General features: G+C 42.1%; 2 protein-coding genes across 3 annotated transcripts in view; one reads left to right on the top strand and one right to left on the bottom strand.

Moving 5' to 3' along the window:
* Positions 1 to 536: 536 nt before the first annotated feature.
* LOC126869186 (proto-oncogene tyrosine-protein kinase ROS) overlaps positions 537 to 27,510 on the top strand; it is a 32,212-nt gene continuing 5,238 nt past the window's right edge. Inside the window, exons 1-20 of one of the 2 annotated variants that reach the window (XM_050625402.1) lie at positions 537 to 1,780; positions 9,103 to 9,162; positions 14,337 to 14,396; positions 14,543 to 14,633; positions 16,282 to 16,514; positions 16,616 to 16,855; positions 17,505 to 17,652; positions 17,737 to 18,233; positions 18,435 to 18,724; positions 18,805 to 19,161; positions 19,386 to 19,689; positions 19,779 to 20,102; positions 20,210 to 20,811; positions 20,981 to 21,619; positions 21,699 to 23,104; positions 23,192 to 23,611; positions 23,736 to 23,956; positions 24,044 to 24,514; positions 24,598 to 24,961; positions 25,748 to 27,148. In XM_050625402.1, the coding sequence (XP_050481359.1) occupies positions 1,628 to 1,780; positions 9,103 to 9,162; positions 14,337 to 14,396; positions 14,543 to 14,633; positions 16,282 to 16,514; positions 16,616 to 16,855; positions 17,505 to 17,652; positions 17,737 to 18,233; positions 18,435 to 18,724; positions 18,805 to 19,161; positions 19,386 to 19,689; positions 19,779 to 20,102; positions 20,210 to 20,811; positions 20,981 to 21,619; positions 21,699 to 23,104; positions 23,192 to 23,611; positions 23,736 to 23,956; positions 24,044 to 24,514; positions 24,598 to 24,961; positions 25,748 to 26,622 (7,755 nt within the window). In that variant the 5' untranslated portion in view covers positions 537 to 1,627 and the 3' untranslated portion in view covers positions 26,623 to 27,148. Of the gene's footprint in view, positions 1,781 to 9,102; positions 9,163 to 14,336; positions 14,397 to 14,542; positions 14,634 to 16,281; positions 16,515 to 16,615; positions 16,856 to 17,504; positions 17,653 to 17,736; positions 18,234 to 18,434; positions 18,725 to 18,804; positions 19,162 to 19,385; positions 19,690 to 19,778; positions 20,103 to 20,209; positions 20,812 to 20,980; positions 21,620 to 21,698; positions 23,105 to 23,191; positions 23,612 to 23,732; positions 23,957 to 24,043; positions 24,515 to 24,597; positions 24,962 to 25,747; positions 27,230 to 27,510 lie in introns of those variants that run through there. The other variant, XR_007690838.1, reaches the window with a different exon arrangement.
* On the bottom strand, positions 14,646 to 16,274 carry LOC126869197 (cAMP-dependent protein kinase catalytic subunit 1-like). The gene has a single exon (XM_050625426.1). The coding sequence runs from the start codon at positions 15,825 to 15,827 to the stop codon at positions 14,784 to 14,786; it is 1,044 nt and encodes a 347-aa protein (XP_050481383.1). The 5' UTR covers positions 15,828 to 16,274; the 3' UTR covers positions 14,646 to 14,783.

Raw genomic sequence — 27,510 nt, 5'->3', positions numbered from 1 at the left:
ATACGCGGCTCAACCTAACACGACAGAAGAGGATGGTTGACTTAACGAAGTGATCTTCGGCTAATGTGTAGTTTGAATTCAATCCGATGTTTGCACGTTTAGCGCTCTATTCTCTCTTTGATCGATAAATGAAACTATTCTCTTTCTATGCTTTCTATGCGTCAAGGAATAATCCTTTAAAAGATGTTGCCGCATACGTGTGACGTTTAATTGTTCCTTAGTCCCGACATGATTCTAAAAGATATAATAAACATTATTACGCACAAATGTGTTACCTCTGAGTACATGAAATTCGTTCGTAATTAATTAATTACTTAATTTTGCCAAAATCCAAATCGAACAAAACTTTCTTTCCTTATAATTAAAGAGTTAAGTGGCTAGGACTAAAGCAACTCGAAGAGAGCGTTTCGTTTGCTGTTAAAACCGTACTAAACAAACTTTTTATTTGCTTTCGAAAAATTTTGAATCGTTCTATCACGTACGCTATCGCTAGCAAGATAAAAAAGAAAGTCATACCACTTTTTCATCGTCGTGCTCACTTTTCCCTGTCTTGAATGGCAACGTGGACAGCCGGCAAAAAGCGGCACGTGCGAATATATGAATGAAAGTTTACGAGGATAGTAAGAACAGGTCAATCTGTCAATTGACCATTGGTCTGTCGGACCTGCTCGAACGAAGGTTCGGATCGTTTCTCCCTTCTGTTCGTCTTCAGACACTCGACAGGCATACCACAGTGGCCTCACGTGTACACGCTTCGCTCTGCTCGGTTCGGAGTATACCTACCACCACCGTACGGAATTGGTCAAGCAGAGTGCAACAGATAAGGGTGGCCATGGTGGGGGATAGTTGACTCTCTAGTGGCCATTCGGAGTCAGTTGCTCTTATGCTTGCCAGACATTAACAACAACCACGTCAGGCTCTTACAGTGAGGGTCTCGTGACTCAAAACGTCACAGGTGATTCGAAACAGCGTGGAATTCTACTTTATCACCGGAAAGCCTCTTGTTTTGAATTCGTACACGAGAAGTGCCTGGACGATAATCCAATTTTTTACCAGTGGAAAAAGAAAACGATGGAAATCGTTCGGATTTTTAGTCGTTGACATTTGCATCGGTGGATATTTTCAGTGACAATTGTTAAACCGAACACGCAAATGTATATTGGTAGCTTTAAACATAGTGAATATACGATCGACATAGTAAAGGGTGTATTGGAACTACGATTTGTGTGCAATATTAGGGGCCTTGGAAGTTTTTCGTCAATTATCGATACAAACAATAATAAGAAGGACAGTGAAGGGTAATTTGAAGATTTGCAAGATCAGAGTGCTGGTGTGTGACACTTCATGGAAGAGATCGATTTGTACATCGTCCGACTATTAGTGTGAAAAGTTGAGATTTCGCTCGAAGAACAGTAATCGTTGAAAGAACGTTGGGATTCCTCAAGTTCGAGGATCGATGTGGAAGAATGAGGAGGAAGGAGGCTTGATTCGTGTTTCGAAGCTTTTTCTAAGATCGTGGAGGTCGTCCGGATCCAGAGAACAATGACGATCGACGGTTAAGGAAATTGCTACGAAAATTCCGTGGAGGGTGATCGAGGGTTCGTTTCACCGGGGGGTTGTTGATATTATGTTAGCAACGGGATTATGTGCATTTCTGAAGGTGTTGGCGATGGCGGGAAGCGTCTCGGCGCTTCTGCCAGAAGACTTCGAAGATCCAGCTGCTCCAGCCAACCTGCAAGAAGAATGTGCCTCGAAATGCCCGGATCTCGATTTAAATCAGGTCAGAATAAAACTATTCACGAATATCAATGCGTAGAATTTTCCAGTTACACATAAAAGTTGAATTCTCAAGGTCTGACGATTTCATACGCATAAATCGTAGTGACATCTTATCGAGAGTATTTCTCAACTCGTCGGCGAATTCGAAAGATATAAAAAGAACGGAAATTCACATACTTTGGTAATTTCGAATCTCGACGAATCGTTCGCCGTTTATTTCGAACGCGTGACTCGTTGCATCGCAAACCTGGTAACCTTTCAGCCCGTTTAGAAAGGATGTTTCGTTGGATGGTTGAGTGTAAGAGGTACAAATGTACATATACGGCTTGAAAATGCATTCTAATTATGTGGTAAGGTTGTTTACGTGGCGTTTACATAATACTTTTACGTACTATTTACCTTGTGTGCACCGAGGATAATATAGCAGCAAGCCCGATAAAACGAAACTTACAGCGAGTAAATCAAAAAGATGGCATTATCTCTTCCCCCTCTTCTTTATCACATTCGCGGGATTACTCGTAATATTATGGCAAATTCTTATTATGAAAGTGGCAGTAGATAAGAGCGACGAAGATCGTCGCGTGGCCGGTCGATCAGACGTAGCCAATGGAATTTTAAGAAGCGCTCCGACATGTAATCCGATCTCTAAATCGTCCGTAAAATGCAAATACCGTTTTTTTCCATTCTAGATCTTTCATAGTTCGCGTGCACTGTACGCGTGCATGACCGTTTAAGCAATAAACAATCACAATCGCTGGGAAATTCTTCATGGCGCGTGATTCCATGCCGAAGAGGTCAATACAGTCGCAAAGTTCGTATCCGCGAAATGAAACGAGAAATCTATTCGTGATCGCTGCGTCAGCCCACTCGATAGCCTTTTCCTTAAGGGGTACCGATTATTTTCATTCGTTGTTTCAATTTGTGACTCGCCTATTCCTCGCGATTCCTTCATACATATATGTATACCTTTTTTTACATCGTCGAAATTTCCTTGATCCATATATATATATATGTATGTATATAGCAATCGTTGTTGGAAAAAATGATAGATATTACATTTTTACGAAATAGCTAAAGCTGTAAAATTACAAAAAAAAAAAAAAAAAGACGATAAGGAAACTGGTCGATTCGTTGGAATCGCGAGAAGAGTTCTCGGAGCGAGGCAAGCGTAGCACAAAAATGGCTCCGCACGAAGGACGTATCAATTTAAGTCCACTCTCCATCCCGACTGTACCATTCATTAATTAACTTAACTACACGACGGCGCATCATCGCAGTCCATAAGCACGATCTCGAGGATGAAAGCCCAGTTGTAACAGATACAGAAGCTTCTAATCGTATTTTCTATATTTTCTATTCTTTTCCTCTACTGCTAAGCATAGTACCTTTGTTAAAACATCGATCGATATGTTCGTTAACCTGCGAGACACGCGTATAAATTCTTTACGGTTGCTCGAGTTTGACGATCCTTTGAGCTCGTGCGAAAGGATCACTCGGAAACGTGCTTTTTCTATCCGCTTTTTCTTCTCTGTAGCTCGTACAAAGAGCGACATTGAGGCGATTGAAAGGATGCATGAGGAGAGATAAACGGAACAAAAGGCGGTCTGGAGAAATGATTAAACCGATCCTTTCGTGGAGAGTTTAATTGATAATTGCTGGCAATTTCGTTCACGCCAATTGCCAAAGACACTGATTACCAACTTCTTACGACGAGTTTGTTCACACGGGCCACGGGAACCGTCCGCTTCGAGACTTGGAACGTTTCGCCTCGGCTTAATAGAATTCTCAGACTTTCATCCTGCCGTGAAAAGAGATCGGTTCGGTCGAGTCTGTGAATGCGACCCCGCTTGCGTTTGTCGATATCTCTCTCGTCAGACGTAGAAAGGTTTCTCGAAACGTTGCATTTCAATTATCCGGCGCCAGATAAAAGAAATCACGGCTGGGAAATCAACTTCTCGATCCCTTATCTTCCCTTCGTTCTGCTCTTGATTTTCCTTCTTTCTTTTTCTCTTTTTTTTCCTTTTTTCACGTCTTCACCAAGTCAAAGTTCGAAGGGCAACGCTCGAAGGGTAACGATAAGGTAGGGATAAGAGTCGTCGATCGAACGTGGAAGTTTTAGGTGAAAAAAATACGAGAATCTTAATAAAAATTCGTGTAAATTAACATCTGTGTTTATGATGCATCGCGTACGAATGGCGCTCGTGATGTTTACTAAACACGAGTAGCAGTGAGGCTGCCTTATCGTATCTCGAGATGATGCTTAGAATGACCTTACTGGTTGCATAACAGCGACGGTTAACTTTCTAAACTGCGACATGTCGTGATTTCGTCGTGGTCCACCAGCGCTCTGATCCAAATACATTTATACTTGATGGTTTTGGTATATCTTCTTTAGTATATCATCTTTCCTAGTATAGATACGATAATACATAAGTATACAACAACCTCCTCGTGTAAGTATCTCGATAATAAAACGACACAACGAGCCAGGTAAATTGGCGCAATTGCTACTTCACACGCCTAACTGTTTGCTCGATAGAAGCTGGAATTCCATAATTTCGTCTGGACGCTACTTTTTCAATTTTTCCTCCTTAATTGAAAAATAATTACTTAAACGGTGCTTGTAATGGATCTCTGCCCACGCGTTAACCTACATGCGATCTCATACTGCACGGAACGCGATTTAACCACGACGTAATTTCACGGATTCGTACAAGGATCGTGCAAGGATTCGAATCGAGCGTGCGATCTGACGAATTCCGATCTGTCGTCGGTACGAAACTACGTAGAATCCGCAGGATCGTTCCACGTGCAACATTATATGTGTAACCGTACACAATGAACTTCCTGCCAGCCACATCCTCTCACCTACAACGCGTGCCTCGTAACTTGCTAGGGGTTCACCTCCAAGTTCACCGATAATCGTGTGAAATTCCAAATCGTTCTACCGATCACTGGCTCGTGCTTTATGCTCGTTCGAGATTGTTTCGCTATGTTTTCTATGTTTACCGTGTTTATTAGTGGCTTTTATAAATTCTGTTATTTTTACGTCGTTGTTACTGTAACAAAACGCAAACATAACAAGATATAGCAAAAACATAGTGTTACGAAGTCGAAGTTCGATGATCAATGTTATGCGACGACTTTTCTTCGTGAAAAACAACCTTTATCTATCGAGGAAATATGCGTTAAGGTCGAGGCTGCATCGGTCGAGGATTTATCGTAGGCGAAAGTTTATTGCGGTAAAAAATTTTACGGATAAACGTTCGGACGATGGACGAACTTAAGGAAAACCTGATAATTCAGAACGCCAGTGTCGTCGTTGGCTCGAAACGCCAGACTTCGTGTACGAAATATATTTACGAAGCTTGTACATAGAATCTTTCAATACTCTCAGTTAAAAGTTTTAACTTAAATTATTAAAGCGAAGTTATATTAAGAAATCTATGGCCAAGATCGAGGGATGATTTACGACTATCTCAGAGTTGAATGCGACGTTAAGCACGTACGCATACGGGCGAGTGGCCCACATCTATTGCGAGCATTCGGGGGAATATCGTTTTCGAACGACCAGGGATACCCTCGTGTCAGGGATTTTCTTTGACGATCGATAAGGGCAGTCGAAATCGTTGAAAATTTCGAATCGAAGGACTTTAACTCGTAGAATATTGTTACTTTTTTTGAGCAACGAAAATTTCTCGAGGAACGGTCCTGTTAAACTCTTCGGCTTCGAGCCGCAAACAAATCCTGAGAAACGGAGTTTCGGCGTCTTTATATGACGTCATATCAATTAAAAGGCATGCACGTTCCACACACACGTATACGTCGAGAGTGCACACTGGCTGGAAGATCATAACGGGTGGCAGCTGATGGAGAATGTTTTTAATTTGTCTCATGATCTCGAAAGTAATTAACGAAATTAAATGGCGACCGTGCGTCCGAGCGCCTAGACGTGTCTCTGACGAGTCACCACAACGTTCAAATTTTGTAGCGACGACTCTTTTGTAGCTTAACGTGCAACTGGTACGGTGATCGTTTCATCATGTGGACAGAAATATTCAGAAATTCTGAATTTTACGTACATCGGTATTACAATTATTAAGATGTTCGTAAGTACACTGGATAACAGGACACTGGACAATGCGATTTTTTTGAGTTGATACAAAAATAAGAATTCCCAAAGTTTCATAGACCTTGTCTTATCAGTTGCGAGTTAGAAAATCTTCGATCTACTTTTCGTGCCAGACTTACGAATAAACTGTGTATTTTTCTGCGCACTTATATTTTTACGGACGCAAGAAAATGAAACTTAAGCACCCATTTAATATTACAACGAGATATTTCATATATTTTTAATTATTACGTGTGCAACCTTGCGCCTTTAGATTAAAATTCCCTATAAATGCGTGAGAATTCGCGATCTGCCGATAAGACATAGGAATCTGAAGAAATATCAATCGCTACGCTCGATAATATGAAGTGGAAACGGTTTTCCATGGTAAATAACCGCGGTGAAAAACGTTTCCTGCTTTCGATGGCTAACGAGCACAAAGTGAACCACGCGAGGTGATGCGTATCTTTTTAATTCGTCGAGTAACGCGAGAATAATTGACGTGGTTCGTGGACGAAGTGCAACGTTTGCGCGGTCAAACGTTGGAAACGCCGATTGCGTTGCTTTTCAAACGGACGCCGAAAGGGATGTAGAAAGGAGAGAGAGAGAGAGAGAGAAAGAGAAAGGCACACCGTTAAGGTGTTTGCCAAAGACAAACCTCAGACTTCAAAGGTAGATGTTCCATCCGAGTGGACACCGTCCGGTGTATATTCAACACCGTGCGACCGTAGCTTGTTCGTGACCGCACGAAAAAAAACCTGATACCCTTTGCCTTCGACTCGAAACACCCTGGGACGCTTTGAGCGTGTCAAAGCCCCGTGAGTTGTACTATTTCTAGATGTCTAAGATAGATCGCGATGCATTTTTCATCAGTTTGCCATAGATCCCACCTGATTATCGTTGAAAGTTTGCTGCAGCGTCTCATCTTCAAATTAAGAGATTAGTGAAATTAGCCAGGTGGAATTAAATGTTTTTTTTTTTATTATTCGATACCAGACGAAGAGTAGAAAGATCGTTGTTTGCAGCTGTTGCAAATAATAAATTTTCGATAGCGTTATCAGAGAAGATTCACACGGCCTGAAATTTTACTCGTGATAACTTCAAAAGGAGTCTATAGAATCCTAGAACACGTTGTTTCTACGATAATTTGGAAAATACGCGAGATATCGTTCCATGAAGCAACGTCTGACTTAGTCCGTCTACGTGAATCGTCTCTGGTTTGCCTCTCTTATGAAAAGGAAAAATAAGTCACGAACATCGAACGTGGTAACGTTTACGTAATGCACGTAAGAGACGATTAATACATGGTGGACGCGCAAGTACGGAGTTCGCGTTAAGACGATCACGTTCGACGAGGACCTTGAAAGGAAGATTTGATAAAAATCGTCTTGCCGCGGGAGTCTCGCGTGCATCGAACTGAAAACAAGACACGCGGTAGCCGGTCATTAGACCCAGTCATCAACGTCGAAGACCGTTGGAGGCGGGATGCAACAGTTGGCGAACGCTTTCAGGCGTGACGAAGATGTTGGACTTGGCTTAACGGAAGGACGTGCGGAAGGACGAGCAGGTATACATTAGACGATTACCTCAGATCAGATAAAATTGCTCTTTACCGGCTGATTTCCGTTCAGAAGATGTCAAGACTCGTTGTACCTTTTAGTGGCAACAGGAAGTTGGGATAAAGGCGTCGCAATAAAAAGGAGTGATCGTTTAGAATCTCCTGACGCGATAATCGCTAACGATTGTTCGAATAATCGAAGAAGAAAATTATCTGTGAAAACTTGAGAAAAGTTGTGGAGGAAAAATCGAAAGCACGGATTTCGATCACCGAAAGGAATAATTGGCGCGAATATTCTAGCGAGGAGGAATGGTTACATGTCTCAAGGGTATTTACTCTCATACGGTGTTGTAGTCTAGGCGGGTTGATTAATCGGGTGCAAAGTTAAACGAGCATCGTGTCGAGGCAAGGAACGAACAACGAGATTCCTCGACAATGGAAAGAAGAGAGAGAAAGAAAAAAATTCATCGTAAAATTGATACATCCACGCCGAGAGGCGATAGTCGCGAAAACACTGCACCATCGCATCAGTCTGGCATTTCTTATCGAACGACTCGTCACTCTTCGCGCTTTTTGTTGCTCCGATGGGAAAACAGAGAACAACCGTTCACGGCTAATATTTCTTTACGTAAATCGGTAAGCGCCGATTCAAAAACCTTCTTCGTATATACATTTTCAGTCTACTGTTGCGAAGATATTTACCAGAAAAACGTAATTGTATACGAGGTGTGCGTATATTTAAGTTTCCAATCCGGTCGCTGCAATAAGGACGTTCGATCGCAAATTTTTCGTTTGGTTTACTCGCAAAGAACGGTATCGTTCGAGGTGTTGTTCTCATTGGAAATTTCATGCACACGTCGATGTATGGCGAAAAAATTGCGATTCGAACGGCGGTAACGGTAGAGCCGCGTAGCGTGCAGGGGCCGTAGAAAATAAATTGAATCGCTTGCCAGCTTTAAAAGATAGTAAATTGTTTCATCCGGTTCAATTGACACCCCCGCTATACCTAGTCCGTCGCGAATGAATCGCCGAACGATCGTGCCAAGTCTCAGGTCTCTGCTACCGTTTCGGATAAGCGCGCTTGTTACACCTTTTGCACCTGTACGTTACGCGTTTCCGGTACACAGGTGCGCGTCCGGTTTTTAATGGAAACGAAAGCAAATCGTAAAAAAAAGAAAGCGAGGAAAGAAGGGTGTAACGTGCTCGTCGAATCTACTAGATCGAGGGTGGCGAACAATTCCAGCGCCGATAACAAGGGTGTGAAGCCAAGCGTGCCACTATGGGAATTTTTGAGAATCAACTAGTTTCTATGCGTACCTGGTCGACTGGACGATCGTATTTATTCAAATATATCGTGTATCACCTGTTTGTCCATGAATTTAAATCATCGCGATCTGTCGACAACTGCGAAATATTTTGCATATTACGTTAAGAGTCATTATGAGAATATTGTCCTCCTTAATTAGGGTGTCCCGTGTGACTTAAAATATTTGGCCATTAACTCGTAACAGCTCGTATAATACGATATCACGTAGAAAATAAAAAACACGCAGAATTAAAGACATATTTTAACGTACGTCTGTTGAGAAATGAAAAAAAAGAAAACGGCGAGTAAAATGTTTTAACTAATTGAACTTTCCTTTGTTCGTTTCAGAATCGAACGGACGACTCGAGCTCGGAGGTGGGATGTGGCATACGATGCAAGATCGACCAGGTAAGCGAACGAATATATTTCCATCCTGCGTCAAACAGATTTATAAATCGGTCCAGTATTCAGGCTCGTAGTTCGATCGGAGAACAGTCCTAATTCGAACGATTCGTGAGAAGAAATTCGTATTTCCGTGACTCTTCTCCCGACTCTAATTCCTTTTAAATAGTTCTGCAACCTTAAGTCCGAACGATGATAATTCTCGCGTCGGTTGCGCCACAAATTTAAAGTTCGTCGGGGAGCATCGTCGAACGTTTATTAACATAGGCGAACATCGGAGACGAAAATAAAGGGACGCCGGTCCCCTGGCACAATGAAAGTACTTCCGCTGCCGTCCCCGGGGTGCCTGTTCACTGGCTGGCTAGTAAAGAGACGGTAAACGGCAAATAAAAACAAAGTCAGGTCCTTCGTCTCCCTTTCTCGTTCTCCTCTCTTCTGTAGGCTGTTGCTCCGCTATTCGGACGTTACCAGCGTAGCCAAAAGCAATGAATGGATGAACGTGTACACGTATTACGCGTACGAATGAAAGAATGGCCGGGCTCGTACGGCTTCGTGACTTTAAATTGGATCGCGTACAAGTGCGGCCTATGGCGGATGTCGCCAAATTGCCGTGTGACTCCGGATTCGCTCTCTCTGCTTGCTTGTCTCTTTCCGCTCCTCTGGGCCTCTCTGTCTCCCGTTTCACCCAGTTGCGGAAGCGCCGGCGGAGAAAGCCGCGAAAAACCGCCGCTACGATCATGTTCGTTAACGTTGGATCGTACTTTGCGTACGAGGTTCAGAGGACTAAGCGAGAGTCTAAGAAAGTTCTTGGAAAAAAGGAACGAATTAACCAGACTTGGAATTCAGAGAGGATCGTTAGCACGTTCCAAAGAGTACAAAGGGAAAACGAGGGACAAGGGACGAGACGGAGAAAGGATCCCCGCGGTGGCCGGAAGGATATCCAGCAACGCGTGTCTCCAGGGTAGGAAACGAGAACCGCAATTAATGCGACGAAAAGGACAAAAGGCTCAGCGATACACTTAATTATCGCGAGCCACCGAAAAAAGGATAAAGAGGAACGCTGTCATTAAGTTACGACCGCTTCTTCCAGTGCGCGCTCCTGTCACGAACACGATTTGTATTTACGTTCCGTCTATGGTACACGGTGATCAACCGCGTGCATTTTTTAAACAACTTTGTGACACGAGGTTGCGTGCTGGTTGAAAAGCCTCGAATACCACGGGCCGGTACGTGAATTGCGCTCGAAACGATTTCCTTCCTCGCCTCGTTTCACGGTTCGTACGTTCCAGTAACGCGCACGAATAACGGTTAGCTTGCGGCTGACACGATTCAAAAGGAAGATGCTCTACTTTTTGCTAAACGCAACCCTAATTGCCTTTCTCGGTTAATCCAGCTATTTTACCCGTCGCTCGTCGCTAAATTCTGTCTCGTTTTGCTGACGTCTGATCACCATTTTTCTCTCTTTTTTTTTTTTTTTTTTTTTTTTAGTAATATCACAGAAAGGAATGGACATGACGGATTACGGATATGAATTTTTACGATGTAATTTTGATCGAACAAAATCGTGTAAGCCTGGCTCGGCTTTGGTGCTTCTTCCGGTAATTTCATGGTTCGATGGCGGTGAACCGATACCTGTGGAATTTCTTTTGTACCAAACGTTCTACCGTGTACATATGTATATATTATGAGGATATGTGCATAATGCGAAGAATATATATGCCATGCATTGGTCAGGACAATCAAGGAAACGTAATTACGAGTAGCTTTATCGCGTCAATCAATGAAACAGAAGTAAGCCTGTTACTCGTGCGACAGTGTAGTAAAAGTTGCCATTGAGATGATTAAAAAACGTATTAACGTACAGACACGAGTAACGGATATAGAGGTGAAGGTAAAACGGCAAACTATCCTCCAATTATGTCAAACGGCGTATAAAATATTCTGTGCGTGGTCATAAGTCTCGAGTGCATAAACGAGAGCAAAGTATACACGTAAAAGCTTGTCAAGCTTCTCGTTTAAAATGAATCTGGCACTCTGACTTTACCCATTCGAGTGTGTTTGTGTAAAGTGGCAGACCACCAGCATCGAGGTCTCCGTGACAAATTGCATCTACTTGACATTGGCTACCAGAAGTTATTGTATTTCATGCTTCTCACAAACTTCCTACGTCTTTCCTCGTATTTACTAATAAACAGTTGTAACCATCTAAGGTTCCTTGCGTCCGTTTTTGAGTCCTGGAAAACGAACGAATCTACAGTCTAATTTGTGCGATCAGATATCATCCATTGGAGGCTTCGCATTTTTTACGCCTTGTTGTTGTCGTGCGAGCACAGAGCGCAATCAGTGAACGATGGCTCAAACGAAACGAGGAGAGAACGGATAGATCCTCGTTCGTGGTAGGATGAAGATCTACGATCTACGGGGAGCCGAGTAGAGCGAGGGCCAGACTGGGGCGTAATGTGTGTTGAGGTTTTAATGAGGAAGTGAGAAATTAGCGGGCGCAGCGTCGAGCCGCTGTGCTTCGGTTGTTTTCCACTGTCTGATAGTTTTGTCAACCCCTATTTACGGCACAGCCACGAAACCGAGAAGATTACGATCGTTTAACGCGGCGAGTCGAATTTGAGCGTGGCCAGTCGAATAGAATCGGAGGACGAGTGGAATAGAATCGGGGAACGAGTCGAAGGAACGTTGATGTTTCGTGCGAACTAATTGAAAAAGGGGGATCGTAGCCGATATGGGCTGGAAGTGATAGAACGTCACGAGAAATATGATTAATTAAGACGTTAAAAATTATCGTCGTCTAAGGTCGTTAGAGTGGTCGCTTTGACTATCGTGCATTGCCAAGATAAACGCTCGTTCGAAGCATCTTGCGCGCGCCTTCTATTTCTTCTTTTTCTACGTCTTATTTTCCTTTCTCTTTGGTTCAAACTGATAAAAACGACAGTCGTATTTTTAACTCGAAAGTCTCTCCAAATAATTCCCTCGAAACGAACGATGCGTTCCGTATCTGACACATCGATTCACCCTGAATGCGGACGATGGACGTTTTATCGCGCGATCTCGCTGCGATCGCGCCACTCTCTTTGTTTTCCTGTTAAGAACAACAAAGACGGACGTGTGATCGCAGCGGGATCGCGCGACAAAGTATCGCTCGTCTGCATTCAGGGTTCTTTGCGACGATCGTTGTAAGAAATCGCACGAGTGTCGCGCTTACTTGCAACTCGTCAAAGTCATGAAACCGCCACCAAATGTTTATTAATAACTTATCTATCTAGCGTCGGAGGTCCCTTTCCTTCTAGAATTTTTAAACTATTTGACCTTTGTGATATCCTCTAATATGTATTTATTCTATACGTATTCGTATAGAATAATTTATTCAGCAGACACGTGAACGAGATTTAATTTTCTAAATTTTTACTGTTACTGGTCTTTTTAAACTCTCGCAGATTAAGCTGACAGAAGTTAAAGTACCAAACTACGCAAGAGTCAAAGTAATATCCGATGCTATTTTTTAATTAGAATTTCCCAAGATGCACGAGTGATAAATAAAAAAAAAAAAAAAAAAGAATACAGCGTTCTTTCTACTAAAAAGCAAGTACGTAATACAAGACGAATTTACGTCGAAGCTTGAAGCTTATGATAACGCAGGTGCACCGCTAATTTCGTCGAATTAAGTCTTTCCATGGCGAGCTTATCATTCTAAAATGTCGAGAGGGGTATCATTTATGTGCGGCGCCTCTCCAACGCGGCCGAGTGTCGATCAGCCTGACAATTGGTAAATGGCTCTCTTGTATCTCGGGATACGATGTTGAAATAACGATTTTACTAGGCGCAGCTGTCCACGAACGTTGCAACTACCGTAACAACCATCATTCGAACCAGCCTCTCGTTTTTCATCGAGGACGAGATTAAACGTCAATTATCGCCTGTTATCTGGCGAAATTAGAAATTGGAACAGGAAACGCGGCTGGTATACACAGAACCGACATACCGGAGGACGATACTTGAAGGAAGGAAAAACGAGTTACAGACGACGACGACGAAAGCTTCCAGTCTAGACGTAACTATTACAAACTTGTTCTTCCTCGAGTCCTTGAGGTCATCGAGCACGCTGTATCTCGTATATTTACGTTTCGTCGAAGCACGAATTATTTCAAGATGTGCTCGAAGAAATATTTCAAGATATTTCTCGTTCTCGGTTCGTTCGTTCGACCAACGATCCACGATACTCGACGCTTTCTCGGACAACCAAAAATAACTCTCTTTCGGACAATCAAAGATTTTTGATATCTCTTGGGACGCTAAAAAAATTTTTAACGTTTTTTCGGATGACCATCGATCCCATCGGAATTCAACGACGAGACGACTTGATTTATTATTGAGTAAGATCGTAACAGGACGGGTTAATAACCAAGTCAAAGCAATAACGCAATTTTCTGAACGATAACATTGCTGATCTTATGACATGTTTATCGGTAAAAGAAAAAAAGACTAGACCGGAGGATCGTATCAGGCGCCTCAGCGAACAAGTTCCGTACAATTGCGAACGATCACGATCTCCATGGTAAACAAACACATGCGCGCGTGTTCGTAGTTCTCGTACGTTCTCTTCCTTATCCACTTCTTCTTACTTCGACTGGCTTGTCGCCGACAAATACCCACATCCTCTCGCGCAGAAAGTTAATGCGTTAAACTTCGGTTCGCAAATCCATGCTCGGCACGAACCGACCGGGCCCGTCTTATGAACGTGGGCGTTACTTGAGGCACGTGCCTCGTACTTACGTTCATCTTTCGAATACAGCTCCAGTTACTTCAATGCCAAAATGACGCAGCGTGCCACGTTTCTTTACCGCCACTGATCGTCTCGATTCGATCGTTCCGCCGTTCGAAGAATCGAATCGAGGTACCGATTAAGGACAAACGAGCGCGTGTTGTCTACTTCGATTTGCATAAACGACGCTGCACACGCTCCACTACCGATAATAAGACGAAACTGTTGTATATACGAATACTTGATAAACTCGTGTCTTTACCATGAACTTGTAAACTTGTACCGTAAGCCTGTAAACTCGTTCGACCGTAATATATTTTGTACAATTAGAAACGGGATAGTATACAATCAGACACGTAACGAACATCATGTAACGTAGTATCACGCGTATATTTTCCGTCTGTTTCAGTGCACAAAAGGCTGCGGAGCGTGGCAACGAGCACTCGACACGAGCTGTCAAGCCGTCTGCGTCAGTACATATTAAGACATTATTACTTCTAATTTTAACGTTAAATGTCGTTTTTCTTTTTCCTTTTTTTTTTTTTTTTTTTTTTTTTGTCATTACACGGAGCGTAACATTTTACCAAATCTAACGTCAGCTGTATCGTTTTGTAGAATGGAACGCAAGAATTGCTACCACCCAAAGAATTGTACTGTGTCCTGGGTTGTCACGACGCGCTGAACCGTTACTTTCAACAACTAAAAGGTAATATGCACTTCGCTGACGACGAAGTTGACGCGACGAACGCTGTTTCAAGTTGTTTCGCGTAACGAGCCTCCGCTGTAGCGTACAGTTCTCTGTATCTCCAAAGATACGCTTCGCTGTTAAATCAACGGTATTCCGTAATCGGTTCGATTAAAAGTTGGCGAATTCCTTGGCGTAACGATCCATCGTGGCTATTTTCAGCGACTCTTCCGCGTACAAATCGAAATTGCTGGTGTCTTCCGGCGCCGAGCATTCCGGTATGAAACTAGGCTGTATCTTCTGATGATATATCTGATTCCAATCGGTCGATTGAAACCACCTGTGTCCTTTTATATCCATAGATCCACCTTTCAGATTTCCGTATCTCCTAGTCAGATCCACTTGCAGTATGTTTTTCAATATATCCCTCAGCTCTCCGCCAAAATGATGAGCGAACTTGTACTTACCAGAGACGATCTTCTCGTATATTTTCATCGGGTCTCGCGAATAAAACGGCGGATATCCAGCGTTCATTTCGTAGATCAAAACACCGAAGCTCCACCAATCCACGGATTTACCGTATCCTTTCGATAAGATTACTTCTGGTGCGAGATATTCAGGCGTACCGCACAAAGTCCACGTTCTACCGTCGATCATCTTACAGAAGCCAAAGTCTGTCACTCGGATGTAGCCGGTGTTTTGAATTAAAATGTTCTCCGGCTTCAAGTCTCTGTAAACGAGGCTGCAGTGATGAAGATATTCCAGCGCGAGAGCAACTTGCGCGGCGTAGAATCGCGCCAGAGATTCGTCGAACTTCCCCATTCGTCTTAGATGCGTGAACATTTCGCCACCGTTGATAAACGGTAACACCATGTATACGTAGGAATTGTCTTTGAAACAGTACTCCATATAGACGACAAAGGGGAACCTCACGCACTGTAGTATCCTTTTCTCGTTGTACGTATGCTCGACTTGCTTCATCTTCACGATTTTTGCTTTCTCTAAGATCTTCATGGCGTAGTACGTGGACGTTGGTTTATATTTCACGAGTATGACACGGCCGAAGGCGCCGGTACCCACGGTCCGAAATTGATCGAAATCTTCTAGTTTGACATTGTCGGTTTTGTTAATCTTCCATCTTTCCAAGAAAGCTGTCTTCAGTTCGTCCAGTATCTTTTTGTACTCTGTGAAAGCTCGTTGCCGTTCCGGATTCATCGCGTAAGCTACGGTGCGCTTCGGAATTAAAATATTCGCAGATCTCCGTATACGAAAACGTTCTGACAGATAAATAATGGCGGTTATGGCAGTTCCGCTGTATGATTGACGTTCGCGAGCGGAGGAGACCCTTTGCAACGTTGCCTTCGCGATCGACTTTTGTCGATTTTTCACGCGATTCTCGTAACTAGACCGCGGATATTTATTGCGCAGATTATATTTCTACGAATGCAATTACGAAGATGGAAATCGGCTAGAACAACGTTTTAACTATTATGTATTACACGGAGTACCGTGTTTGTAATGTTTTCTATATTTTTACGTATCGCGCGCAACCTGTACATCTTTTACTTTCAAATTTCCCACAAACGTATCAAGATCGGCGGTCTACTCATAACCAAATAAATCTTCTACTCCGTAACGCGTATTGATACCTATCGATGTTCGTTATCAGCGGAAATAGGTATTCCATCGGCGCCAGCTTTGGTAGCGGACTCGCTAACCGCAACTTCCCTACGACTCGAATGGAAAGGAATAGACATCGAAAGACGCGGCGGAGGCATATCGTACTTAGTGCAATGGAGGTACGAGGAACTGGCTGAGACCTGGCAATATTGTAGAAATCAATCGTGGGGAGAGGACGATCAGATTTTAGTCGAAAATTTGCAACCTTACACGAAATATAGGGTACGTTTTTAAATTTAATTATATTTATTTAAATGTCGCGGGTTGTCGTCGTTGTTTCCTTTCGTAAATGTTATATCATCACTTGGCCATTTTAATTGCAGTTTCGCGTAGCGTTACTGTTAAAATCGTCTCAACACAATCCGGAGCCTATCGTTTCCGCTCCGAGCGTCGTGATACGAACGTTGGCTGCCGGTTTACCAACCTCAGCACCGGTAATTGTAAGAGCGGTAGCGGTAGACAGCTGCCGCGCCTCTGTGTCTTGGGAACCGGGCCCTTTCCCGAATGGGCCACTTTTGTCTTATGTCCTGCGTCTGCAAGGGGCTGATCACTCCCAGCTTAAGGTATACGCCACGCCAGAACTTCAATAACGTTCCATACAATTAGTTTCTTCGATACAGTTATCTTCATTTTCGCGAAACGTATCGTTCTACGCGAATACGTTTCCAAACCCTCGACTGTTCTGTCTAAGCTATCGTCGCTATTTACCGGCATTCGTCGACACGACGTTCGTCGATGTAAAGCCGATTGCGCTTTTTCTATTCTCTCTAACTTTAGTAGTAAACACCACTGTGCGAGTAAATAGCAACTGGTTCTGCAAGACTGCCTACCTTTTCCCACAAATAGTATACATATATTTATACGTACATGGACAGGTAAAAATTGCGAAGCAAATAATATGCTCGGGACAAATGCACGGCTTCTTTGATCGTTAAGATCGTTAGAAAAACGCTGGCACGATTAACGCTGATTAGATAAACGAGCTTTCAAAAATTTACGTCCGCGAGTTTAAGCGATGCATGCTTGACCTATCGGTTCGTTCATCTTTGATCCCGCTAACATCAGCTTCTTAGCTTGTAAGAACCAGATCTCACGAAATACGTTTCTGGCATGGCGTTTCTTTCCTATTCGCATAACGATTATCCAGCGAGGGTTCGAAAGGGATAGATATTCTAACAGTCCAGTTACATACGTTTTACGATTAACCTACAGGATATACCAGCCTCCGAAAACACGGACCACTACATGTTCCAAAATCTCGAGCCTAATAAGAATTATTCCATTAGCGTGACCATGAGGAACGGGGTTGGAGAGGGACCACCTGCGGTAACTTGCGTCATGACCACTCCAGAACCGGCTGGTACGTATCAGTACCAGATGGAAATTAAAATTTCAGCAAGTTTTTCAAACGATGCGAACATTAACGAGATTCGTGACGTTACAGTGAAAGACACGCAACAACCTATTTTAATTCTCGGAGGTCAGCACGTGGTTATGAAACAAGATGCGGACATGTTGGACGATCCTAGCGTGGTTTACGAAAATACGAGCACGATTCGAGGAGTGGCGATTCACGTGGCTTCCGCTCGGCTCTTCATTTCCGATTCATTAGGATACGTGTACAGAACGTCCATCACGAAACGAACGAAACCAACGGTGATACTCAGCCCGAGCCAGGCGAACTTTAAACCTCTGAGTTTATCGGTCGATTGGCTGAACCTTCACTTGTACATTCTGGGCGAGGTGAAACACGCGACAACGGTTTGGCAGATTGCTAGATGCAATCTGGACGGAAGAGGTTTGACAGTGGCCGTGGCTGGCTTCTTGACGCGACCCACGCACATCGAGGTAGACCCGTACAATGGTTACTTATTCTGGGTCACCAGGGGCGGTTTGTACCGATTGGATCTGGCTGACATAAGCAACGGAGTGAAGCACGAGGTACGTTTCGTATGTAAGACGCCTGAAAGGCTGGCTAAGATATCGCTGGTCTACATCAAACTGTAAAATATAATAGCAGAAAATATACCGCGGAATAATCGCATCGCGTTTCAACAGTTTTGAACTCGGACATTTTACGGACCAAAAGCTTACGCCAAAAACTTAAATTCATCCTCGATAACCTTGCACGGATTTTTACAGGTTCAGCCATATTTAATTCTAGAAGACGCTAATTTAGGAGCGTTCACCGTCGATCACACCAACTTCCGTCTTCTCGTTCCCCATCACATCCAAAATACTGTAATATCTGTCTCTCTGGATGGTCGTGAAGTTATAAATCTTCGCGCCAACACGCAGCAACCAAGATTCAAGAACGTGGTCTCGTTAGCCATGGCGAACGGCTTGTTTTATTGGACGAACGGGGAAGAGGTATTGATAGAGGGATATCACTCGGGACAAAACAGATATTTTCACAATGCTTACCCCGATAGGTGAGAATGTTGCTTCCTATTCAACCAGGCTGGATGCTTCAACCTATGCGCAGATGCTTCGATAAAAGCGTTCTTTTCAGGTCGAACGGTTCGTTTGTCAGTGTCAATGTACTTATGGACGCGAGCCAACCAGTTCCTGTCCCCGTGAATCCTCCTACGGGCGTGCAAGCTGTCCTTGGTGTGGAGAGGGCGAAAGTTTCTTGGCAGGCGCCTCATTTATTGGGCGGCCAGGGTAAAGGAGCCTGGCAAAATTGGTCTTACGAATTGGAGATCAAAGACGAATCTACCGGAGAGACGATACATCAGAAGGATATCGCTGGATCGTCTCATACGGTGCACAATCTTCGAGAGAAATCAGAGTACTCGATTAAGGCGGCGGCTTACACGAGCGCTGGCAGAGGTCCCTGGTCAACCGAGTTCAGGGGTCGAACCTTGAGGTAAATCACGATTAGATGTACTTACAGGAAATCTCGATAGGTGCAAAAATCCATTTACGTATTTGTGAAAAATCACAAAAAGTATAAAAATGCGGAAATACGTAAAATAAGAAATTCGACAGTCTTTATAAATATTCGTAGTCTAATTACGAGTCTAATCGTCGATCGTTTCAAGAGGAATATCTCTGAGAATTAATTTGTACGACGTTTGATCAACCTTCTAGGGACGGATCACACGCATCCATTTTGTGGTCCGCAAACGAGGGTCTCCTAAGAAGCGACGTAACCGGAGAGAATATCGATACTTTGATCTATAAAGCGGGCTTGAAGGAGACAGAGGTTGATTATCACATCGTTGATGTCAGCTGGTACAAGGATATTCTGTACATCGTAGGAAACAATTCTGCGTTGTATCGGTACAATATTACGAGCCATCAAAAAACGAAGATGAATATCCACTCTGTCGGGAGCGTCGCTGTCGATTGGATATCGAAAAAATTGTACTGGGCTAATCCAAAGCAACAAATTGTAAATAAATGTTTCTTATACGTTCGATCGATTCTATTTACTTAAACATTTATTTCATGCTATGCTTTTCCCCTGTATTTTCTCTACAGATAACAAGAGCAAATTTGAATGGATCTCATCAAGAGCCCATGTCGATTCTGGCCATCGTTAAAGAATTAATGATCGATTCTTTGGAAGCGTACCTGTATTGGTCAACAGGCCACGCCGTTGAAGTGGCTCGTTTAAACGGACAAGACAGAAGATACTATCATTCGGATGAAATATTTAACGGGAAACAAGTGATGGGGTTAACGCTGGACACAGAGAACAGATACGTTTATTGGATTGTCCGAAGCTACGAAAGTGGATCTATCGTTTATCGAGCGCCAACGTCCGAAAGAATTTCGATGAGTCACAAAATCGTGCCTGAGAAGGTTTCTATCGTCGTTTAATTTTCTTATTTTGCAAAAAGAAAGAACATATCGTTGTCGTTGATAGTAGCGATAGAATCATTAATTCCGTTTCTCGATATGTTTTGAAGGTCTCAGCACTGCAGTATCCAAACATGCAAGGCCCTTTATGCTACTTCTCGGAGCATCTTCTGTGGCTTCAAGACGACCGGAACGCGGTGATAGGCGATCTGTCTGGCCAAAACACGGCCATAATAAACGGTATCAGCTTGTCAGGCCTTCACATGGTGGCCGTAATGGATCCAGCGCTTCATCAATATCCAAAGAATCTTACATCAGAAACCGTAGCTGTATTACCAAACGCCGTAAACTATAGCAGTATTAGAGTAGAAGGCAGCTGGAGGAACTTTAACATATCCTGGGACCCGGTGGAGAATATCAATTATGGAACTGTCTTCTACGAAGTGAAATTCGCGGATTATATCAATACCAATTCGAATCCGGAGATAACGACGGAAACCTCGATGCCTTATAACAATTCCGAACAGATTTTGCCTTATTCGGTCCTGGAGGTGACTGTGAAAGCCTTCACGTATTGGGAAACGGCACACCATACAAGGAAGATACTGAGGTCGCCACAAAGCGTCCCCAGTCAGCCAACGAATCCTAGAGCGTTTATAGAGTTTCGTAAAGAACCACTGAGCGAAAATGTCGACATATTTGCGATATTCAGGTGAATATCATAAGAAAGGAATTCGCTGCTATCTTTTACTACACTTTTACTTATCGAGCGGAGACCGAATCGTTGTTGTCACCGGCTTCGAATATTTTATTTTATAACGATAAAAGCTTTTTACCCCTATGCGATCATTGAGTTTATTTAAAAAATAAAATCGTTACAGGTGGGATCAACCCGAGTTCACGAATGGTCTGATCACCGGATACACGGTTCAGTGTTGGTTTAAGGAGAACAACGTCGAGATGCAAATCTGCGATCAGTCGCTTATTCCATCCACGTTGTTAGAGCACACCGTTCAAGACCTGTTGCCAAACACGACGTATTACTTCCAAGTTCGAGCTCATACGGAAATTGGCGCTGGACCGTACACCGACGTGATCAGCGTTTCGACGATTTACGAAAATCCGATACCGCAATTGCTGGTCGCCACGATGGACGCGGTTCGAATATCCGATTTGGATCAGGAAATGAACTATACCGTTACTCGGCACATCGCGGTTGAAGTGACGTATCTGGCCGCGGAAAGCAAAATTTACTGGATCAACGAAATGCAGGAGTTGGTAACGTCGGACTTGGATGGGGCAAACGCTACTAAAATATTGACGTTGAACAACAGTGCATTTAGTATAACTGTCGATTGGGTGGCGAGACATCTTTACTGGTCCGAATCCAGCTATCGAGAAAACGGTGGATGTATCATGAAGTTAGATTTGACCATGTGGCAAGCTGGAATTCTTAAATACGAAAACATCGTTACGACGAGCAGACGTATCGTGAATCTTGATATATTACCATCTACCGGGTACCTATCTATTTTTACGCAATCCTTCTTCGTACATATATTTCAAATTTATTTTATAATCTGATTTAATTTCTTGCAGATCGTTGTATTGGATAGAACAAACTAAGAAAGACGGTGGAGTAATAATGCGGTCGAATTTAAGCGGCGGTGATATTCAACCGTTCTTCGATCATATAGACGATTGTTCCTGTCCTTACAGGCCGTCCGTGATTCCTGTGATGACGATCGATAGCACCGATTATCAAAAACCAGTCATGTACTGGATTTCTTTGGAAGGTCACCTAAACAGCGCCGATATCGACGGATGTAAGTGCAATCTGATAGTAAGCGCAGGTTTCAACAAAGGATTACCAGCAAGATCGTTGACCGTCGACAAGATGAACATTTATTGGTCCAACATTCCGGAAGATCAAATTTATTTTGTAAATAAAAAATATCCCGATGACGAGGAGATCAAACACTTTTATTTACCATCTGTACGAAGCATCAAAGCCCTTGGGAAGTCTCTGCAAACCTATCCGATCACCAACTGTTTGATTCCTCGTCAAGACTCCTACAACGTGGAAGAAGCGAGAAAAACAGCAAGTAGCATCACTGTGAGACTTCCCGAGCCGATTCCTCGATTTGGCTGCGAAGGATACAGCTTACCTACGACGCTATACACGATATACGTGTCTCAATGTCTAGAAAATGATCCAAACATGTGCGAGGACAGCGACAGAACAAAGTTGCAGACTTACGAGAAGGAATACGAAATAAAGGATTTGAAGCCTTTCACGAAATATAGACTGAAACTGGCTTTGAGTAATTATTACGCTGATTCGGAGTCGATGAGTTTAGAGTTTGATTCTGGTGTCGTGTTACGAACCGAAGCTGGCGCTCCTACAGCTCCGGAGAACGTAACCGTGGAAGCTCTGACACCAACTTTGGCTATCGTCTACTGGATGCCACCGAAGATATTAAATGCCGCAGCTGTACGATACGAGGTACATTGGAGATTGGTTCGATTAATAAACGGAGCACGACAAAAGGGAGAACAATTTATAAAAGGCACCGAACGCACAACCGATGGAAGATTCTTCACCATGTTGGAACCATGGCTACCCGATCAGGAGTATCTAGTGTTCGTTCGCGCTTATCCTGCCCACGTTAACGATGTATACAGCGAAAGTCCCGGTCAAGTAGTCAAGATGTATCCAGAACCTAATAATTTGACGTTAACCGGGGTTAGCGTGAATAGCTTGAACGTATCCTGGGTGCCAACAGTCGATTTGATGGTCAAATACACGTTGGAATACAAAGATGTTGCTGTAGAAAATTGGCAAGAGGCGAATGACTTTACGATGGAAAACGATAAAGTGACGTATTTCATCAAAAAATTACAACCACGAACTTTGTACAAATTTCATCTGCTTCTGAGATATCCAAATTACAAGAAAGATTTCGTGTGGCCAACAGATGGGAGGTTCACGTTTCAAACGTTAGGTAACGAATTCCTTCTGTTCTTTATAGAATTATTAAAATTGTTTCTTAGAATTATCCACGTATTGTTTTGTGTTATTCGGGGAACAGGTGATGTACCGAGTGCTCCAGGTATGCCAACGGTAACCACACTCCGTAACTCTGTGTACCAATTGAATTGGGAACCAGCGCAAGCTCATGGCTCGCAGATCACGTTGTACCGTGTCGAGGGGATGAAGATCAATGAAATTAACGAGCAAATAGACTCCGCCGGGAACGCGAGCTGGAAGTTGTATTACAATGGGACGGACAATTATTGGATAATCACGGGAGACATGGACGACAAGTATCGGTTTCGTATTCAAGCTAGAAACGCGTACGGTTTCGGTAGTTGGAGCAGATCCAGCCCGATCATTGATTTAACTGAAGCCACCGGTGGAATATTAGCAGATCAACGACAAATTGGTTTAGTGTTGGGACTTTTCGTCACTGTTATCACTTTTATCATTTGCTTCTGTTATTTCCGTTGCCGTAAGTGTATGATGATTATAAATAAAGTGTATTTTTTTTAATGGTTAAAGTAATCCCTGTTTGAATAAGTACACTTCGAGTGCAGTTAACAGGAGTATAAAGAATAAGTTTTGTAATTCAGCAGTGTACCGGCAATGCAAAGACGATAAAACGGCGGTTTTACCTCCGTTAGTGAGCGACGTCGAGTTAGCGACGCTTCGGGAGATACCACGCGGAAATTTCGTTCAATCGAACGCGTTGTACGCGTCTACCTTGCAGAACGATCCGGACGATTCTACGCTTCCTAAAATCAGAAGGGAACAGATTACCTTAGCAAAGTTTTTGGGTAGCGGAGCCTTTGGTGAAGTAAGCGACATATAAATAACAAATATTCAAAAACTGTCATTGTAATTACGAGATTATGTCGTTATCGCGTGCATACAAATTTTTCAGGTATTTCAAGGGAATGCGAAGGATTTGGAAAGACCAGGAGTTACGCCAGTTGCGATCAAAACGTTGCGAAAGGGTGCCTCGGCCCAGGAAAAGACAGAGTTCCTTCAAGAAGCTAGACTCATGAGTCATTTTCGACATAAACACGTGTTAAGACTTTTGGGAGTCTGTTTAGATACCGACCCACCGTTATTGGTGTTGGAACTGATGGAAGCTGGAGATTTACTGAGTTATTTAAGGGCGAGTCGATCTTTGCAACCATCGGATCCACACGCGTTACGTCTGCAAGATTTGCTCGCTATGTGCGAGGATGTGGCAAGGGGATGCCGTTATTTGGAGGAGCTCCATTTTGTACATAGAGATCTCGCGTGTAGAAATTGTTTGGTATCTGCCAGAGATCGAGAGAACCGTGTCGTTAAGATCGGTGACTTTGGACTGGCCAGAGATATATATAAGAACGATTATTATCGAAAAGTAAATATCTTCCTAATTCTAATATAATAACAATTTACGATCTTGATATAAAACAGAAACAAATATTCAACTTTTTGTTACAGGAGGGAGAAGGATTACTTCCTGTTCGATGGATGGCACCTGAATCGTTAGTGGACGGTGTATTCACTTCACAGAGTGATGTCTGGGCATTTGGTGTATTAATGTGGGAAATCACGTCCTTGGGACAACAACCGTATCCTGCCAGAACAAATATCGAAGTATTACACCATGTACGCGCAGGTGGAAGGTTGCCCAAATCTCTAAATTGTCCACCTGCTTTACATCAGCTCATGTTGCGTTGTTGGAGCGTTGCCGATGCTAGGCCGAGCTTTAAAGTTTGCCTTGAAAATATAGTTAGTCTTCGAAGTACCATAGAGGATGCACAACTGAACCCGGTTCATGCTGGTCATTATTTAGCTAGAAGAGGTATGTTTCAATCATACGAATATTAACATTTGCATTATGTAAATCTCTGGCATGGAACGTAAATATACATTTTTTTTTCAAATATATCAATTATCGATTATTAATTGTCAGCAAACACGTATTAGCTTATTAGGATGATTCTTATAGTTCAATACTAATATTTTTTATCTCATTCTCCAATATTTCAATTCACAAAATGAATTTACTACGTAAAACGAAATATTTCTAAAATATACGTATATAGCTTGGGGAATGACGTAAAAAAATTTGCATACAAATTTTCGTTCATTTATGACTAAAACCCTCTCTGTTGCTTATTTATACAATCATATATCTACATAATTTTCATAGCCATCTCGTAAAATTCAATTTCTAAACTTGTAAGCTAATAGCTGCTTCAACAACTAATAGGATTAACATTAATTTATTTTCACATGTTACAACAACAAGCGTATTTGTTTCGAAAAGTGATCATACTCGATAATTGCGATTCAAATCATCAAGATGCGATGTCATAAAAGTGTTAAATATATAAATTTAACAATTTGCTTGAATACATATTTATCATTGCATGGCTCATGCTTGCAGGCGTCTCTAACATGGCTTACTTTGCTGACGAGAACCAAAATCATAATAATTCAGGTAGGTTCTCTTTGTAAAGATCATCTATATATGTTGCTTTTTCGACCAGTCTTCCTTTTCTTCTTATACAAATTCAAACTCATAATACAACTATTGAATAAGACTGAATGTAATATAATGTTGATTTTGTGTTGATTTTCACAGGGAATTCTTGGAAATCCAGCAGCTCAGAAGGCAGCCGAGATATGCAACCGTTCCTTCAGAATTCCCATAATGCGACACTTACATCACAATCGAATGAAATACCGAAATATTTAGAATTGTTAGCGGATAACGAAGATATCATGCCAAGGGAAAATTCAACAAACGGATACGAAGTGCCTCGGTCGATTCATATCTCCGATCAAAATGTAGCCAATATGAATAAATCTAGTACAAACGTAGATGTAAAGAGCAATTTGCATTCTGATGCGCCACAAGAACATAAAGATGCTTCGAATGATGCGAAAGAACAACCAGAAAGAAAGTGTGACAAGAGATCGTCGATATCTAGTTTGAATTTACCAGAACGTAAAAGAGCATCGATCACGAGCATGACTGAAAAATGTAACACTTTAGATAGTTCGAAATTAACTAATCCTACTATTAAAGCGATTTTAAAAAGAGATTCCTTCACATCATTGACTGATCAGCGGAAAAATAAGAGGAACGTAACCGAACGACGAGAATCGGAATTAAGTTTAGAAGGTAGAAGTTCTAGTTCTTTAAGCTCGAATATTAGTTTAGCGCCACCTACTCGACCTAGTTCATCGTTAATTAGTTCACAAAATGTTCTTCCATTAAAGAACGGCGTTATCGGAGGAACCGGCGAGTCAAACGATAATAACGTTACGAAGAACGCATTGCCAAAAATTCAAAGGACTCATTCCAATTTGCAAAATGGTAAAGCTAACATACCTTTGGTGATAAACAGTGCATTATTGAACTTATTGAGACAGACTCCAGTTGTCGAGGATAGTAACAATATAGTCACATACACGAACATAAATACGGATGCTGTTAGAGTAAACGGATCGTGAAGTTTTTATTAAAGATGTGATGGATTAAGTGATTTGATGGGTCGTGTTTCTAAAACAGAATCATAATTTCAATAATAACTCCGTACCGAAACTGGAAATGCGTGTATAGTTCCATAGCTTTAAACTGCCATATTAATGTATGTACATATTTAAGTTTTAGTATCTGAAATTTATTTTACATGAACTGTGGCAGAAAGATTTCATTTGATAATGACATTAATTTTAGTTGACTATCGGACTTGTTGCTTAGTATCTTAGAATCAAGAATAGTTAGAGAGAATTATGTGGTGAGTAATCTGCGTTAGTTTTATATTTGTCATTACAACTAATGTATTTATTTAATGACACGGAAGTATGAGTAAATTTTCACCATTCATTGTACAAATTTCATATTAGCGGTAATATAAAGTATAGTATGAAAACTGATATTCATATTACGTTTAAGGACTTGTTAAGTTTTACACATACATGTAGTGGTTCTTTTTAAAACAGTACAAGAATAAATTTTTGCATATATTTAACTTTATGTGACTGAACTGAGAATTTTTAAAACTTGTATTTTCAAATTTCATTATTAATGATTTAAGAATCAATAAAATTCGAAGAGGTTTGTAAATACTTTAACAATATATAAATTTCCTACTGTTTAAATTTTGCTTATTCTTTCCATGAAAGTATTAAAATGATATTGTAAGTATCCATCCGAGAGAAATAGTAAACGAAACATAGAATAGTAGTGATAAGAGTAAAGTGTGAATATGTACTTTCTAAAACTGACTTTTTATAGTTTAACGCGATAAAAGAATGAATGGTTCGTAAAAAATAGATTGGAAAAAAACCGATAAATTAAAGCAAGTATATTAATAAATAGTACTCAATATTTGGCTA

This window comes from Bombus huntii, chromosome 9 (genome assembly GCF_024542735.1).
Source record: "Bombus huntii isolate Logan2020A chromosome 9, iyBomHunt1.1, whole genome shotgun sequence".
Classification (NCBI taxonomy): Eukaryota; Metazoa; Arthropoda; class Insecta; order Hymenoptera; family Apidae; genus Bombus; species Bombus huntii.
This window is presented reverse-complemented; position numbering and strand designations above follow the sequence as displayed.